Below are 15,631 nucleotides of genomic sequence, written 5' to 3'. Positions count from 1 at the left end.
ACATTCAGGTTGTTAGAAACCTTTTAGCTATTATGAATTATGAAGCAACAAACATTTGTGTGCAAGTTTTGTGTGGCCATTGTTTTCATTTCTCTTGAATACTGGGAGTGAAATTAAGGCCATACTCGTTTCTCTTTCCACTGCAATGTCTAGCACTGTGCTTCATGCCATGTGAGGCCTCCATGGATATTTGTCAAGTGAGTGAAAAGAACACACTTCTCCATGAGATATTAAAGCTAAGGGATGCATCTAGGCTCCACTGAAGCCTCTAACCAATGCCCCAGCTTCTTTGGAATTGAGTAAAATCAACCTCCATCTTCTTTCTTGTTCACTCTTGGCCTTGTCTCTTTCTCCTGCACTTTAGGAACTGATGAAGCAGCCATCATTGAAATCTTATCAAGCAGGACATCGGATGAGAGGCAACAAATAAAGCAAAAGTACAAGGCAACGTATGGCAAGGTGATTCCAAGCGTCCCTGAAAACGGGCACACAGCCTTGGCCTTGGAGGTCTCTGCTTTCTCTACCTTCCCAAGGCAGCAGAGAATATCTTTAAAGCTTTAATCAGTTAACTCAAGAGCAAACAAAAGTAAACTACTCTTTACAATTTTAATTGATTTCAGAAAAACTGAAATTGCCTTGTTAACTTCATAGCCTATATAATCAATATTCTTTAACTCCTTTTGAAAACTGACTTCCTTTTCCTAGTAATCCCTCTGTCATTTTCCCATTGATAATTCTACATACTAACTTACAGATAGGCCAATAACTTGAAAATCAGTTTTCACAGGTGGGTCTTTATATAAGAATTCTTCATTTATCCATCTGTCTTCAAGAATGATATGTTCTTCATAAGTGATTGTTATAGAACACTGAAAAAAACCGCCATTTCGTTAAGCATGACCACTTTTTTCTTTATGTGTCTTTTCTTTCATTTGTTTTGTTGTTGTTGATGTTGTTATGTATCGATTTAAGTATGCAGTAGGCTTTCTATTTTCTTTATTAATATAAGATGAACACAATTTAACCTTTTCTTTTTTTTTTAGGTTTTTTTTTTTTTTTGAGACACAGAGAGAGGGAGAGAGAGCAGGGGAGGGGCAGAAAGAGAGGGAGAGAGAGATCCCAAGCAGGCTCTGCACTGTCAGCACAGAGCCTGATGGGAGGCTTGAACTCATGAACCGTGAGATCATGACCTGAGCTGAAATCAAGAGTCGGATGCTTAACCGACTGAGCCACCCAGGTGCCCCTACAATTTAACCACTTTTTACTGTCATTAGAATTATCAGCACGCAAAATGAATATTAATTATCATGCTGTATTTTAATACATGTTTATAAAACCTTTACAGTTTCAATCCCTCCATGTATAAATAGATATAGAGATGGGTTTTCTTACTTATTTGACGTTGGGCAGACAATAATCTCTTTAGGCTTGGTGTCCTCACATACAGAATGAAATGTAATTCTCAGGTTGCTGAGAGAATCGAACAGGCTAACGGCAGAATGTATCAGTAAAGGGAAGCTATCCTAGGTACGATTGTTTCCATTTTATAGAGAAGAAACCTGGAGCTCCTCTGTTTCCATGACTCAAGCAAAATCACACACTTAGTAAGAAAAAGAACCGACACTCCCATCCCAGTCTTCTGACTCCAGGGCCAATGTCCACTCCTGAAGAACTCATTGCCACGAGAGGAGCTATTTATTTCTACACTAAATGGCCCACATGGCTGCACTTTTATAGTTTTTCTGCTTCTCTCTTCAGAATCAGGCTTGTCAGTGTCATTCCTTGATGACATTGATGAAAGGCTGAATCTTTAGCTCAGCTGCATGGAATTGAATTGAATGACGTTGAACTTTTATGCTTGTCGGCACGCCTAACTGTAGCAGCCTCTCAAGTGCTATGTGTACCCCCACCCTACTGACATGGAAAGTCAGATACAGCCTTCTTAAACTTGAGTGTAAAGCAGAGTAAATGAGTTCGAGGTGAGGACTTAGGCGCTCTGCTAAAGATAAAGTAGGCATGCTCTAGCACCAAACTTTGCAATACCAACACGTGCCAATCTTTGCTTACTTTCCAGTTCGTGGCTGTTTCAGACAGTTGAGACTGCCAAGGAGGTGGTCTAGAATCACATCTGAAGCTCAAAGATGTTAGAAACAGACAAATCAAAGTCCCCATGGCAACCGAGCTCCAAAGAGAACTCTCATCCCAAGGTGACACCGCTAGTGAGCCGGAAAACCGGGATTAGAGCTGAGATATCCTGAGCCGGCTTCTGTGTCCAAACAGAATGTAAACACACAAGGATCTGTTTTCATGCTTGTGGCTTGTAAGAGTAGGCAGCTGGGGTTTCTCTTCTCCGAAGTTCTACGCAATGCCCATCTGACCTGAAAAAAAAACATTTCCAGTCTTTGGATGGATCCACACTGTAGAGTACTGACCAAAGGCCTGCCTTTAGAGGATGTAGCGTTAGATGAAGCAGCTGCCTGAAGACAGAGGCAGTGATACCACGGCCCCCACATAAGACTGCAAAACCCACTCATTAGGCAAAATCTTCCGGGTTTTTTTCCCAGGCTCAGAGCTCAGAGGTTCATAAAAGAAACAATTGATTAGCCTTCTCTTAGAAAGTTCCTTTCAGGGTGGAATAATAATAATACCCACTTACTGAACATTTAAAGTGTTCCAGACTTGGGCTTTACATGGATTGTCTCAGTTAATTCTCCCAACAACCCTGAGTTGAGTCTATTGGGGTGCCTGGGTGGCTCAGTCGGTTGAGCGTTGGACTTCCCCTCAGGTCATGATCTCACGGTTTGTCAGTTGAAGCCCAGAGTTGGGCTCTGTGCTGACAGCTCAGAGCCTGGAGCCTGCTTTGGATTCTGTGTCTCCGTCCCTCTTTGTCCCTCCCCTGCTCGTGCTCTGTCTTTCTCTCTCTCTCTCAAAAAAAAAATAAACATTAAAAAAAAAGAGGTGAGTCTCATCAGACCCCCATTTTTCAGAGAAGGAAACTGACAATTGGTTAAAGTACATTTCCAAGGTCACACGGCTGCTGTGATCGTGTCATTAGCCATCATGCCACATTGCTGAGTGGCCACACCTACTCCGTGATGTAATTTGAGTTCCTAAGCTGCTAACTGCTCCGTGAGTCCCCAGTCTGACCCACATCTGGACACGAGGTTCCCTCTTCAAGGTCCTTCACTGAAGTTGGGACATTGGTGACACTAGTTAGACTGAACACCAATTTTTGTCCCTTTTGTCACTAACCCATCATGTCAGAGATACACAGGTAGGAGCAGGCAGTTCACCTATAAGACCGCACCTCCCAAAAAACATCCTTGAAGATGGACACTTGCTAAAAACAGACGCCAGTGGGCATTTCATATACTTCATTTCTTCCTTAATGTATTTCATTTCTTCTCCCTACCTGAGTGCTTTCCCACGTGTGTCCCTGTCCAGATTTAACAAGTTAACCAAAGTGACTACACATCTGGTTTGCCCAGGGTGGCCCTCGTTTATTCGTGTTATGCCGCTGTAATTACTGCTAGTTTATTATTTCCCCCATTCACTCTCAAAACCAACTCAGGGGGGCCTGGGTGGCTCAGTCAGTTGAGCGTCTCACTCTTGATTTTGGCTCAGGTCATGATCCCAGGGTGTGGGATCAAGCCCTACGTTGGGCTCCATGCTGAGCGTGGAGCCTGCTTGAGATTCTCCTTCTGCCCCTCTCCTCCACTCACTCTCTCTCTAAAACAAAACAAGAACCATTTAAATTTGGATGACAAATGATCTGATCCCCCAGAGACAACCAACTCATGTTTCAGGCCTTTCTAGTCGCGCAAGTGTTTGGGGGGGAGTCCTTCATTTTTTTGAGGTCAGTAAATAGAAATGATGCCAATACCTCTCCCCTCTCCTGCCAGGGCTATTCTGGAGTTCAGCGAGAAGGCTCTCTGAACCCTAAACTATCCAGCAAATGCTGTTTGTTATTGTGATTCATCTTTGGGGTCTCCAGCCCTGAGCAAGGGATCTTCTCTGCCTCTCTGCCAGTCCCAGAGGAAGTCACAGTGACGACTGTCCTCCAGAGCAGGTCACTCATGTCACTAGAGCTCTGCCCAGCTCACTCCCCTTCCCCATATGTCCTTGGCAATCTTCCTGTTGACCCTGAGGCCATGCAGTGGGAAGCCTGTCCTCTGCTTTGGGCCATTCCCCAGTCAGGGCTCCCGCTATCTTCCTCCAGGACCTGGAGGAGGTGTTCAAGAGCGAACTGAGTGGAAGCTTTGAGAAGACAGCCTTGGCCCTCCTGGACCGCCCCAGTGAGTACGATGCCCGCCAGCTGCAAAAGGCCATGAAGGGTCTGGGCACAGATGAGGCAGTGATCATCGAGGTCCTGTGCACAAGAACCAATAAGGTGAGTGCCAGCCAAGCCCTCAGCCCCAGCCCCTGAAGGAGCATCCAGATGCCCATCAGAGAGGGTTGCAGCAGCCAGAAGGAAAACTAGACCTCACATTCCATCCGTGAGGTGAGCAAGTGTCTGGACAGAAACATGTCTGTTTGGCACGTGCAGGAGAGATCCCTCTTCCAATCTTCCGGCTGTCAGTCTTCGTGTTTCCGCCTTTGGCTTGACAGAATAGATCCTTCCAGAACAGCTGTGTCAATGCAGATTTTGTATTTCTGAAAGGAATGCATAGTTTTATATGCAGGAGGCAAGATTCTGCTTTCCTCCACCCAGCCTGACTTTGCAGGTCTTCGGCACAAATAATGCAATAAATGGGCTAAGCGTGTTTGTGCAGCTGCCTTGTCCATGGCTGTCATCTAGCATAGAGTACAAAAAGGACCATAAAGAGGCAGGGAAGCAGTTGGCGCAGAGGGGATCCCTGTGAACACCTCTCGTGGCTGCCAGCACCTTCCTGGAGGTTTCCATCTACTTCTATCAGCAGACCTCTCCCCCTGTCCCTGGGCACATGCTGCCATTTCAGGAGCTGAAAAGAGCCTTTGTTAAGGCTTTAGTCAAAGCTCATTCATCTTTGGTTCCAGAAGCCATGAGGGCCAAGGAATTCATCACGAGTAGAGAGGGTCCACAAATCATTATTTGGAGACCCCCACTCTCTGCTGCAACCACTCATCATGTAGAATGGGGGAAGTCCAGCAAGGAAAAAGCCAGAAAGTCCCCAACATCCTTGACGCCTCCAGGTAGGAAACAGAAGCAGTGTTTGGAGCCAACAGCAAGGAAAAACTTCAACAGATCTCTGATGCTAAAACAATACTTTAAAAGCCTTGCATGTAGATGACCTTGGGTTGGTTCCTTCCGCTCAGTCTGTGGGGTCCAGCACATTTCTCCAAACCCCTGAACCCCTTTCCTCAGCATCCCTGGACTTCTTTTCTTTCCACAAGATAATAAAAACCCTCCATTTCAAGGAGTTTTGTTCAGGAAGGGTCAGCGAAGGAGGATGGTATCAGTCCGGTCCTGCAGTTATACGGTGTTCCCGGTCGAGGTCCCCCACCTTCCAGAAGCTCCACAGTCCCAGCCAGGAGGCGTCCAATATTAGGGTAATCGGCAGGCTGCCTTGGCAAGAAGGTTCTGATCATTATTTTTCTAATCTCACTTGACCACATGTGGTTCCCCCTCAGCCTAGTTTCTTTCAAGCCCTGCTCTCAAACAACAAACAAGCTCTCTTTCTCCCCCACAATCAAATTGATCTGACAATAAAAAGAAAAGTGAGAGAGAGCAGGTCTTGGGTTCAGGCACATCCTGGAAGTGGGTTAGAAGGAGAAGAAAAGAAAGAGCTTCATGGCCACAAGTGATCAGCTCCCACCAACTCCCACATCCTCCGGCCCCCCAGGCTCCCCCCGGCCCACTGTCCCCACTGCCTTTTCCCTGGCCTGCTGCTAACTCTTAAACAGTTTGCCAGTGAACATCTGGGGAACGCCTGCTCCTAGACACTGCTGGCCTAAATGTAAACTGAGGCAGCTCCTGACGGGGCCACTTAGCCTGAGTCATTGAAACACAAAGCACATCTTCCCAGTACACACCCCAGAGAGAAACTTGCAGCCCTGCACGCAGCACATTGTTTACTGCATGAAGCCTTGTGTCCAGTAGGGAAAAAATTGGAAGCAACCTGAATGTACATCCATCCGAGGCTCGCTAAATAAACCGTGGCTTGCTGTAGGCCGGGACGTTTTGTATCCACCTAAAAAACACTAGGTGACTACGGATAAGCGTAGCTGGATCCCCAAGACACATTACTGAGTGAAAAAATAAGTCCAAGAACAACACATACAGTATTCCACTTTGGAAACACATACACAAAACAATTCTATATGTTTTCAGTAGCACACCTATCTGTATATAAACGCAAGGACAAATGCTTGGGAAGATACCCACTGTGTGACACTAGCCACCTGAGTAGAGATGGGAGCGTGAGACGGAGTGAGGAGGCAGCAAAGTAAGACATTAGCTGAGCTGGGGTAGTTTTGCTTTTAACTAAGGAGAATGTATGCGTGTGTTTGGTGTGTGGTTTGAGATGTTTGCACCTGGGGGCTTCTTCACACCTCCAGGGACCCGCCCCAGGCCTAGGCCCTGAGCCATAGGATGGCTCTCTTTGGAGGAAGTCACGGAGGCATCCTGTGTCCGGAGACAGGTTCTGGCCACTTCCCTGTGTATCTCTGTGTCTCCTACTGATCAACCCCACCTTGGAGTATTGATTTTTGTTTTATTACCCTTCCTAGGAGATCATGGCCATTAAAGAAGCCTACCAAAGGTGTAAGTGACCTTCTGTTCTGACTTTGGATAAAGAATGTTCCTTTCAAAATACTTCTGGGAAATGAAATCATCTGCTTTCTCTCCTCCCTTTTTCTTCTTCGAAAGTGTTTGACAGGAGCCTTGAATCAGATGTCAAAGCTGATACAAGTGGAACCCTAAAGAAAATTCTGGTGTCCCTGCTACAGGTAAGATCAGGCCCACCAAGGGGAGTATCTCCTTTGATCAACGCAACTAATTACAGACCTTAATTGCACCTGTAAAATCTCCTTTTTATATTAACATAACATCGTGGGAGTGACAGCTTACATTCACAGGTCTTAGCCGCACTCAAGGGAAGGGGGTCATATAAGGGTTGGACCACTCAGGATTCCACTGGCCACACAGGGCTCAGGTTAGAATTCAGAACTTTCCATAACCAAGTTTCAGGGTTCTTCAGCACTGGGAACCCCCAAGAGGTGAAATAAGATATTTTGAAAGGATCACTATTAGCTTTCCAATGGAGTCACTCTAGGGAACATCACGAGGTTGCTTTCAGCCTGCTTAGAGGTCAATGGGGTTTGTGAGCCACCCTGGTTTCTACGAGAAAAACTCAAGTGTTGTTTCAGAAGCTACCCTGCTTATCAGTTGTGCCTAAAGATGGCAGCAAAGAGCAACACTGCCACTTTGCCAGGTTCCATCTCCTCCAGACCACCCTTCTGCAATCACCCCCAGCTTTCCAGGACTTTCTCTTTTTGTTTTCTGTGGTCAAGTGGGAACTCAAGTTAATAACAATGTGTCAATTTTTCTAGGCTAATCGTGATGAAGGAGATGAGGTGGACAGAGATCTAGCTGGTCGGGATGCCAAGGATCTGTATGATGTAAGTGTGCAGATGCATCAGTCCCCGCCAATTCTTTGTCCTTTTTAAAGTTTCTTAGCACTATTTTCAACAAATATTCCTCTGTTTCATGCAAATGGGAGTTTCTTGAGAAATAAGTATGATCTTTAAAATATTTTCAATATATACAGTCTTTGTGAACCTGTAAGAATTGTTCCTATTCTTGGGGCGCCTGGGTGGCTCAGTCGGTTAAGTGTCCGACTTCAGCTCAGGTCATGATCTCACGGTTTGTGGGTTCGAGCCCCGCGTCAGGCTCTGTGCTGACAGCTCAGAGCCTGGAGCCTGCTCCGGGTTCTGTCTCCCTCTCTCTCTGCTCCTCCCTGGCTCACAGTCTGTCTCTCTCTCTCCCTCTCTCTCTCTCAAAAATAAATAAAAATTAAAGAAAAAAAAAGAATTGTTCCTATTCTTGCGTTTCAGAGTTTACTGCTTCAGGTCCATTTTGGAACAAGGAAGGTATACATATTATAAATAGATGTGTGAAGTAAACTCTCAGGTATAGTGCTTAGTTGATCAATTTGACTTCTATTCAGTGCATATTTTCTAACTGCCTGTAAGCAAGGCCTGGTCATAGAACAGTATATTCAGTCTTTTATGCAAAAGGCTTTTCCAAAATGTTTGCATTTGTCCTGCAGGCAGGGGAGGACCGCTGGGGCACTGATGAGCTTGCCTTCAATGAAGTCTTGGCCAAGAGGAGCCACAAGCAATTACGGGCCACCTTTCAAGCCTACCAGATTGTAAGTAAACAAGCACCAGGGCAATGGAGTTCACACCAAAACTACTATTTCCAAAAGAAGTCCAGATCAGGGATAAGGAACTGTGGGGGTGTTTTACAACAGCAGCTCTTAATCAGAGATGAGTTTGCTTCTTCCCCACCTCAAGGAATAATTGGTAATGCCTGGAAACATTTGGGTTGTCACCTTGGGTGTTGGGGAGGCAACGCTAAGAGCATCTAGTAGGTCAAGGCTATTATACATCCTACAATGCACAGGACAGCCCCACAACAAAGGCTTATCCAGCTCCAAATGTAGTGCCAAGGTTGGGAACCCCTGCTTAACAGCAGAGGCTAGGAAAACAGAGGAGTGTCAAGGTGAAGAGCAAAGCCCTAGAGTCAACATCCAGGTTCAAATCCATGTCCTATCACTGGCAGACTCTGTCCTCATTTGTAAAATGGGACAATAATCTTCATCGTCACACCCTCTTGGGCTTCTTTCAAGAGTTAAATAATATAAAGGAGCCCCAATGGCTCAGTCGGTTAAGCGTCTGACTTGAGCTCAGGTCATGATTTCACTGTTCATGATGAGTTCGGGGCCCCGCGTCGGGCTCCGTGCTGACAGCTCGGAGACTGGAGCCTGCTTAGGATTCTGTGTCTCCCTCTCTCTCCGCCCCTCCCCTACTCATGCTCTGTCTCTCTCTGTCTTTCTCTCAAAAATAAACATTAAAAAAAAAGTTAAATAATAAATGTAAAAGGCTCAGAATAGTACCTGGCGTGTGGTAAGCACACAAATGTTCTCTCTTACTATTATTCCAGTTTATAGTTGGGTTAACAGAGTGCCTACCACTCCCAAGACAGATGAGATATACCTCAGAGATACTCCTGAAAAGATGTGTATAAATTGCTGTTTACAATTATTTTTTATCTGATGATAATCTTAAGCCAACAAGATGAGTTAGTTACTTCAAAGCATTTAGTGGTGAGTCCTTCCTTGAAAATCAGTCTTTCATTGCAAGAAGCCTTTTGTGGAGTATCGGATTTTTTTGGTCTCCTATTTTATATTTGTAGAGTGCTTTTAACTATTCAAAGCACTTCTGTGCCCTGTATCTCATTCCAATTTCACAACAATCCTGTAACGGTAATGTCGGCTAAGCAGCCATTGTTACCTACAACTGCTGGACAAGGAAAGTCTGTTATGAGTAAGGCGCCATCTGTAACTTATCAGGACCACACAGCAAGCCGGTAGCAGAAAGTGGATGAGAACAGCAAGATTCCCCAGCCCGAGCTTCTACCTCGGCGGGAGCTGGCCACTCCTCACTCGAAATAGCATTTCCTATGTGTTGCCAGCAGATGAAAAGACAATAAAGCTTGGGAATTTTATCATTACTGTATATAAGCCTGGAGGGCCTTTTGCTTTCAAATCATGCCCAGAGTCATGATCAAAGCCAGCTGACCCTGCGTTCCTCTGGCCTCTGCTCCTGGAACGGGGTAGACTCTGAGCTGGAAGACTTCTCCATGACCTACACCCTCTTTCCACGTGGCTGGGGCCATGGATGGAGTTTCTGGGGATGGCTGCCATTGGTGATCACTGTGGAAACACACATACATGTTAGCGTGCATGTGTGCATGTGTGCGTGTGTGTGTGTGTGTGTATACATGAACTGCTAACGACCTACAAGGATATTCTCCAGGCCGATTGTTCTCAAAATTAATCCCCAAATAGCAGCATCAGTATCACTTGCGAATATGTTAAAAATGAGAATTCTCTTATTTAAAGAGAGAGAGAGAGTGAGAGAGAGAGAGGCACCTGGGTGTTTCAGTTGGTTAAGAGTCCAACTCTTGATTTCAGCTCAGGTCATGATATCACGGTTGGTAGGTTCGACCCCCGCATTAGGCTCCATGCTAACAGTGCAGAGTCTGTTTGGGATTCTCTCTTTCAGCCTCTCACTCTGCCCCTCCCCTGCTGTCTCTCCCTCAAAATAAATAAACTTAAAAAAAAAGAGAGAGGGAATGCTCAGCCCCCCACCCTGGACCTACTGAATCAGAGGGAGTCCTAGAGTGTATGTTTCAGCAAGTCTTTCCGGTGATTCTGGTGCCTGTTAAAATTGCAAAGGTCTGCTCTAGACCGCTAGCTCTATGAGCCAGAGCAAGTCATTAAGGATTCCGGACCTTGGTTTCCCCAACTGTCAAACAGGGATAACGATGGTACTGACTTCATAGGGTTAGTAAAGATTAATGAATTAATAGAAATAAAGTGCTAAAAATAAAGTGCTGGCATGCCATAGGCGTTCAGTAAACACCAGCAACTGTTAGTTGTCTCCTTATGTGAACCAACAAAGCCCAAATGGACAATAAAATAATTTACTGATTTAGTGATTCTTTACATGAAACTAGCTCTAAAATGCTACCTGTTCCTCTATTCCCAAAACTTCCCCAGAACACCATCTGTTTTGATTCTTATCACTGATTTTTGTGAGTTCACCCTGATCTCATGACCCTAGTTCATAAGTTTTCACAAGGGTCTCTGGCTAAAAGCAATAAACCGCTAGCATGAGATCATGGGAGTCTATTACGTTGCGTAGCTTGCCCTGGCATAGAGATGAATTTTTATTTTTGGCATGAAAACGTTAGGGTTTTGCCCTCTAAGCTTGAGTCTTAACTACTGACGCTCCCAGAAATCCTCACCAAGAAACTTCGTTTGTGGCCCTGCTACACCAGGCAGGAATATCACCGTCCCGAAGGTGACCAAACATGAAAGGCTTGTGCAGCTATAAAGCTGAAGGAAGTTCCCTACGCAGGCCTTAGTATGAGTTGTAGGTACACATACCCACAGCGTGGGCACACTGCGTCCCCACCGCATCAGTCACCACTTCTCTCCTGTCCTCTATGTGTTCCTGAGCTTGTTCCAGAGCCTCCAGTCCTGTACCTTCTGTGGCCAAACCCAGAGGGCATAGGATTCTGCTATGAGAATGCTGTCACTATGGGCGAATAGGTTTTGAAAGAAAGAAATGTCTCCCCTATTCTTCTAGTAATCTCCCTATGGTCAACGCTACCTGGTAACGAGAGGCCTTTGAGGCTTGTGTGGAATCTACCCCAGTGATGTTTTTTGTACTAAGATCAGAAAACCTGATCTGTCTAAAGAGCCCCCTAAGAATTAAGTGTTCCGGGAACTGAAGTGAAAAGCCTGCCATTTGCAAAGGAGATTCACTTGGGCCAGTCGATTGTTTTCCATTTGTGTTCTCTGGAGCCCCTGGAGGTGCCTTGGTAGCTACCAGGAGGGGAATGTGGGCAGGAGGTTGATAGAGAAGAGGGAGCAATGTGAACAGTGCCCCCTGGAGTTGTGTGGCAAAAAGACTGAGAAAGCGGAAACCTGGCAATGCTGTCCCAGCACTAACAATAGAAACAGAAAGCGGTTTAAAGTGAGGACTATTTTTTTAGTAAACGCAGACCCGTGTGAACAAGATGTCCTCTTGAAATGCAATCTCAGCCTACAGAACAAGAACGCTGTTCATGGGAAAGTGGTACCAGTCCCTTTCGAAACACCAGCTCCCACATCAAACCCAAGAGAGGCCAGGAGCAACTAAGGAAGGGACAGAACTGAAAGCCCCCAGCCAATCCCCACCGTCTACGTCCCTTACCCACACCAGACCTCTAGGTGTCAAACCACGACAAGGAGACCGAGAAACCTCATTACATCTCGACCTCTCCCCCCCCCCACATCAATTGTGCGTGCATCACAAAGGCTATTTTGTTTACTAGTGTTTTCAGAATAAACTACATACACTCTGACTGGTGTGTCCTCAAAGGCCCCAACTATTTATGGAACCACCGTTGTGTCATAGCCTCAAAAAATAACTTCTAAGAAAGAAGTTTCTGTATTCTTAATGTTTAACTGCACTTCCCCAAACCCAACAAAGAGTTCTCCTTTCTTTTATTTGCCTGCCCTGAGTTTGGCCCAGGTGGTACTTGCATTAAGCATTGTCACAATACACTCTGAACTTCAGCTTCTGTAAATATTTGGAAAGAAACCCAGCGTGTAATGCTGTGCAGAGTGATATGTGAGCCGGTGGTGAATATAGGATCATTTAGAATCACCCCCAGAGTGAAGGAAAGTGACGTTTTGACATGGTCAGCCCCCTGGCTTCCAGCCCACGCAGCCCCATTCTATCAAAAACGTTGGACCAAGTCCTTACCGTGAACTTCACAGCCTGTACTACTTATGTCACCCAAACTGTGGGTGGCTGAGTCCCCAGTCCCAGGCATGGGAGATGAGAAAAGTGTGGGTAAGATGATTAATAACCACAACCTTCTAGAGAATTGGAAATGAAAAGAATTTTAAGAACATATTGGAAACTACACTATTATAGAGATGTAAAGAATTATTTTACAATATATATTCATTGTTCTTCCACTCCCAATTTTACAGGTGAGGAAACTGAGGCCAAGGGAATTGTCCTGATCCAAGGAAGGGATCAAATCCATTAGGGGTCAAAGGTCATCAGCCATAAGAGCCCCCACTCAAATGTAAGGCACGGAGCAGGATAGGTTCCTTAAAGTCACGTGACCAAATCTGGAAGAGTTTAGTGCTTTTTGTAGAGAAGTGACCCCAGGAATGCCAAAGCCAAGAGCAAGACCTGTGATAATGGCTGGCCTTTGATTGTCCTTCCAGCTCATCAACAAAGACATTGAAGAGGCCATTGAAGCAGAAACGTCGGGAGATGTGCAGAAGGCCTACTTAACTCTTGGTAAAGTAAACCTAACAGAGTCCCTGACTTAGGGTGGGCTCCCTGGAATCAGGCTCGGAGTCAGAGGTTTGCATGTGGGAAGACTTTAGGGAATAGTTCGGGAACAACACACCTCAGCAGCATTGGGTAAGGGAGAGAGTAAGCATGACGCAGCTGTAATGGGGGGCGGGGGCTTTGCTGGTCCCCCATGGAGCCCTGGAGCCAGGAGGCAAGGGGGCAAGGTGTTTAAACCACACACCAAGCAACCGGTGGATGCTGGCCGCAACCCCGGAGCATTTGCAATGGTGGGTAAGGAAGGGCCTTGGAGGGCCATTCCTGGGGAGGGACTCAGCTGTGAGCAGCCAGTAGGCCGCAGATGGAATGAGTGCATTGGTCCCAAAGAGGGCCTCTGGGCGATGCATCATGGCATCCACTACAGTCTCATTAAGATCGTGGGTCGACGAGAAGAGCATCTGTCAACAGGCTGCAGCATTGTCTAGTCTCAGGGAGCCATATGTGGTTCAGCCAGGTTTCCAACCTATGAACAAGTTTTTGCATATGCCTGATGGCTCGAGGGTGTTCTTTTCCACTTGATTCCCTTCAACATTTAGAATGAATGAGGTCTCTTGAGAAAGAGTGGGGAGGGAGACCAGATCTTTATTGTGCCAAGCGAGCACACCAGCACCTTCTCTCCAGGTGTTGCCCATAGGCAGGAAAGAGCGGAGAGACGGGCATGGGGCTGTGTCTGGCAGGCTCCTTTCTTCCTTTCTGCAAGCCCCGGAATGAAGCCATTGTCCATTGTCCATACTCTCCTGTGGCGAGGAGTCGAGGGCACCATCTCAAATAGCACAAGAAACGGAAAGACGGGTCCCCGGAAGAGTAAGAATTGAAAAAGTAGTCCTGGAAGTTAAAAAATGTGCTCTATCTGCCAAACTTTCTGTTTTGCTTTTTGTGGGGGCTTTAAAAAAATTTTTTAAACAATGTCAGCAATTGATTTTTTTTAGTCCGTCCTCATTTTGCATCAAATTAGCAGGGCCTCTACTAATTTGACCTCTACCATGATGTAGAGAGGCCTAAACATCCCTAGTGTCACTCCTGACCCCAACTGGACATACATGGACAACTGTCCTTGGGGCTTAAAAGATGAGTCTCTTAAGTAAATGGAGAGATCCACTAACAGCCTGACTCAAAGGCTCCAAATTCTTCCTTTCTGTGCTGGCAGTGCAAAGAATCAGGAAAATACCAGAGTTCAGTCAGAAGATTATACCAATGATGATAAACCACTATCAATATTATTAACAGTAACAAAACCATTCAATTGTTTAACATTTAGTTAGCACCTACCCGGGCTGGGGGTTGCGCTTGGTGAGGGGATCAGAGGTAAATAGGTCCAGTTCTTGCTCTTAGGAAGTTTCAAGTCCATGGTGGAAACAAACAAATCAGCAGATTAGGTTACAGTAAAGATAAAAACAAAAACAACCAGAGTGAGGAGGGTACAGAGGAAGGAAAGGCCACATCCCTGGAGACGGGGAACATAAAATGCAGGACTTAGGTATGCTCCGGTGGTAGGAAACTTCAAAGTGATTAGAAACAACCTTAAGTATAAACCACACAAGCTGTAGAGCATGACTTTACGGTTGTATTTTCGAGACACTTCCCACCCCCACTCATACCTGACTCATAAAGATGCCGGTTTACGGTTAAATTTGAGACCAAATGACTCCTACCACTTGCATGCTCTGGGGCAGCACTTTTCCAGTGGGCTCCAGGGCCCACCTGCACCAGAACCACCTATAGAGAGGTGTGTGAAAATACAGATTCCTGGGCCCCATCTCAGGTTCCCTATTAGAATCTCCAAGAATGGAGCCCAGAAGCCGCACTTTTACAAGCTCCCCAAGGGATTGTCTTCTCCTCATGATGGCTGGCTATCCTGCCTTCCAGATACCACAGGGTATATGCCCACATTTTCCCTGGCTAGCCCCATCCAGACTCTTGAGGGATTCCTTCGGCAGCTAACAACAGACCTTATTCACCAGGCATAGATTGCATACAATAGAAAAGCTGAGAAATCTCTCCCCAGAACATCAGGAAGAAGGAATGTCAGGGGAGAAGACACCTATGAAGGGTTGGAACACACGGACATTAGGCATTTCAGCATCAACGTGTCCTGCCTGGGAGGGGGTCTTAAGTGAGTCTCAAGTATGCCACTCCCCAAATTGACAGGCTCCCCCCACCAACCACCACCAATCCAGCAGCTTTTTGGATTGTTCTCAAGATAAAGAGGTCAGACACCTGGGGCTGGGCTTTTCTGTTCTCCTGAAACTCTGGTGGCTTCCACATGGCCTATAAAAGAGACATACCCCCCACCTAGATGCTACTTCCCTAATCCTGTTCCCTTCCAATTCTCGGAAGCATCAATCATATAGGCAATTACATAGAAAACAAGAGTTCCCATCCCAGGAACTCAAGGATGCACATCCCACACTTACGCTCAATGTATTACTTGCTATCAATCACTAACATCAAAAATGTTAAGTGTTCTAGGTAAATGCCAACACCTAAAGAGTAAATGGTTCGT

At 45.8% G+C, this 15,631-nt stretch overlaps 1 protein-coding gene and 1 long non-coding RNA gene across 4 annotated transcripts in view; one reads left to right on the top strand and one right to left on the bottom strand.

Moving 5' to 3' along the window:
• The window catches only part of ANXA13 (annexin A13), a 51,342-nt gene that overhangs the window by 31,363 nt on the left and 4,348 nt on the right, over window positions 1-15,631 (top strand). For all 3 annotated transcript variants that reach the window (XM_006943374.4, XM_045050086.1, XM_045050087.1), the window contains 7 exons: window positions 365-459; window positions 4,220-4,390; window positions 6,709-6,742; window positions 6,848-6,927; window positions 7,531-7,599; window positions 8,250-8,351; window positions 12,999-13,074. In XM_006943374.4, coding sequence (XP_006943436.1) covers window positions 365-459; window positions 4,220-4,390; window positions 6,709-6,742; window positions 6,848-6,927; window positions 7,531-7,599; window positions 8,250-8,351; window positions 12,999-13,074 — 627 coding nt within the window. The remainder of the gene's footprint in view (window positions 1-364; window positions 460-4,219; window positions 4,391-6,708; window positions 6,743-6,847; window positions 6,928-7,530; window positions 7,600-8,249; window positions 8,352-12,998; window positions 13,075-15,631) is intronic.
• Window positions 1,293-15,631, bottom strand: part of LOC109496197 — a 74,931-nt gene continuing 60,592 nt past the window's right edge. The window contains exon 3 of the long non-coding RNA XR_006592652.1: window positions 1,293-2,378. This is a non-coding gene — a long non-coding RNA (uncharacterized LOC109496197). The remainder of the gene's footprint in view (window positions 2,379-15,631) is intronic.

Source organism: Felis catus, chromosome F2, assembly GCF_018350175.1.
Source record: "Felis catus isolate Fca126 chromosome F2, F.catus_Fca126_mat1.0, whole genome shotgun sequence".
NCBI classification, from domain to species: domain Eukaryota; kingdom Metazoa; phylum Chordata; class Mammalia; order Carnivora; family Felidae; genus Felis; species Felis catus.
The sequence above is the reverse complement of the archived record's forward strand: the minus strand, read 5'-3'. Positions and strand labels throughout refer to the sequence as shown.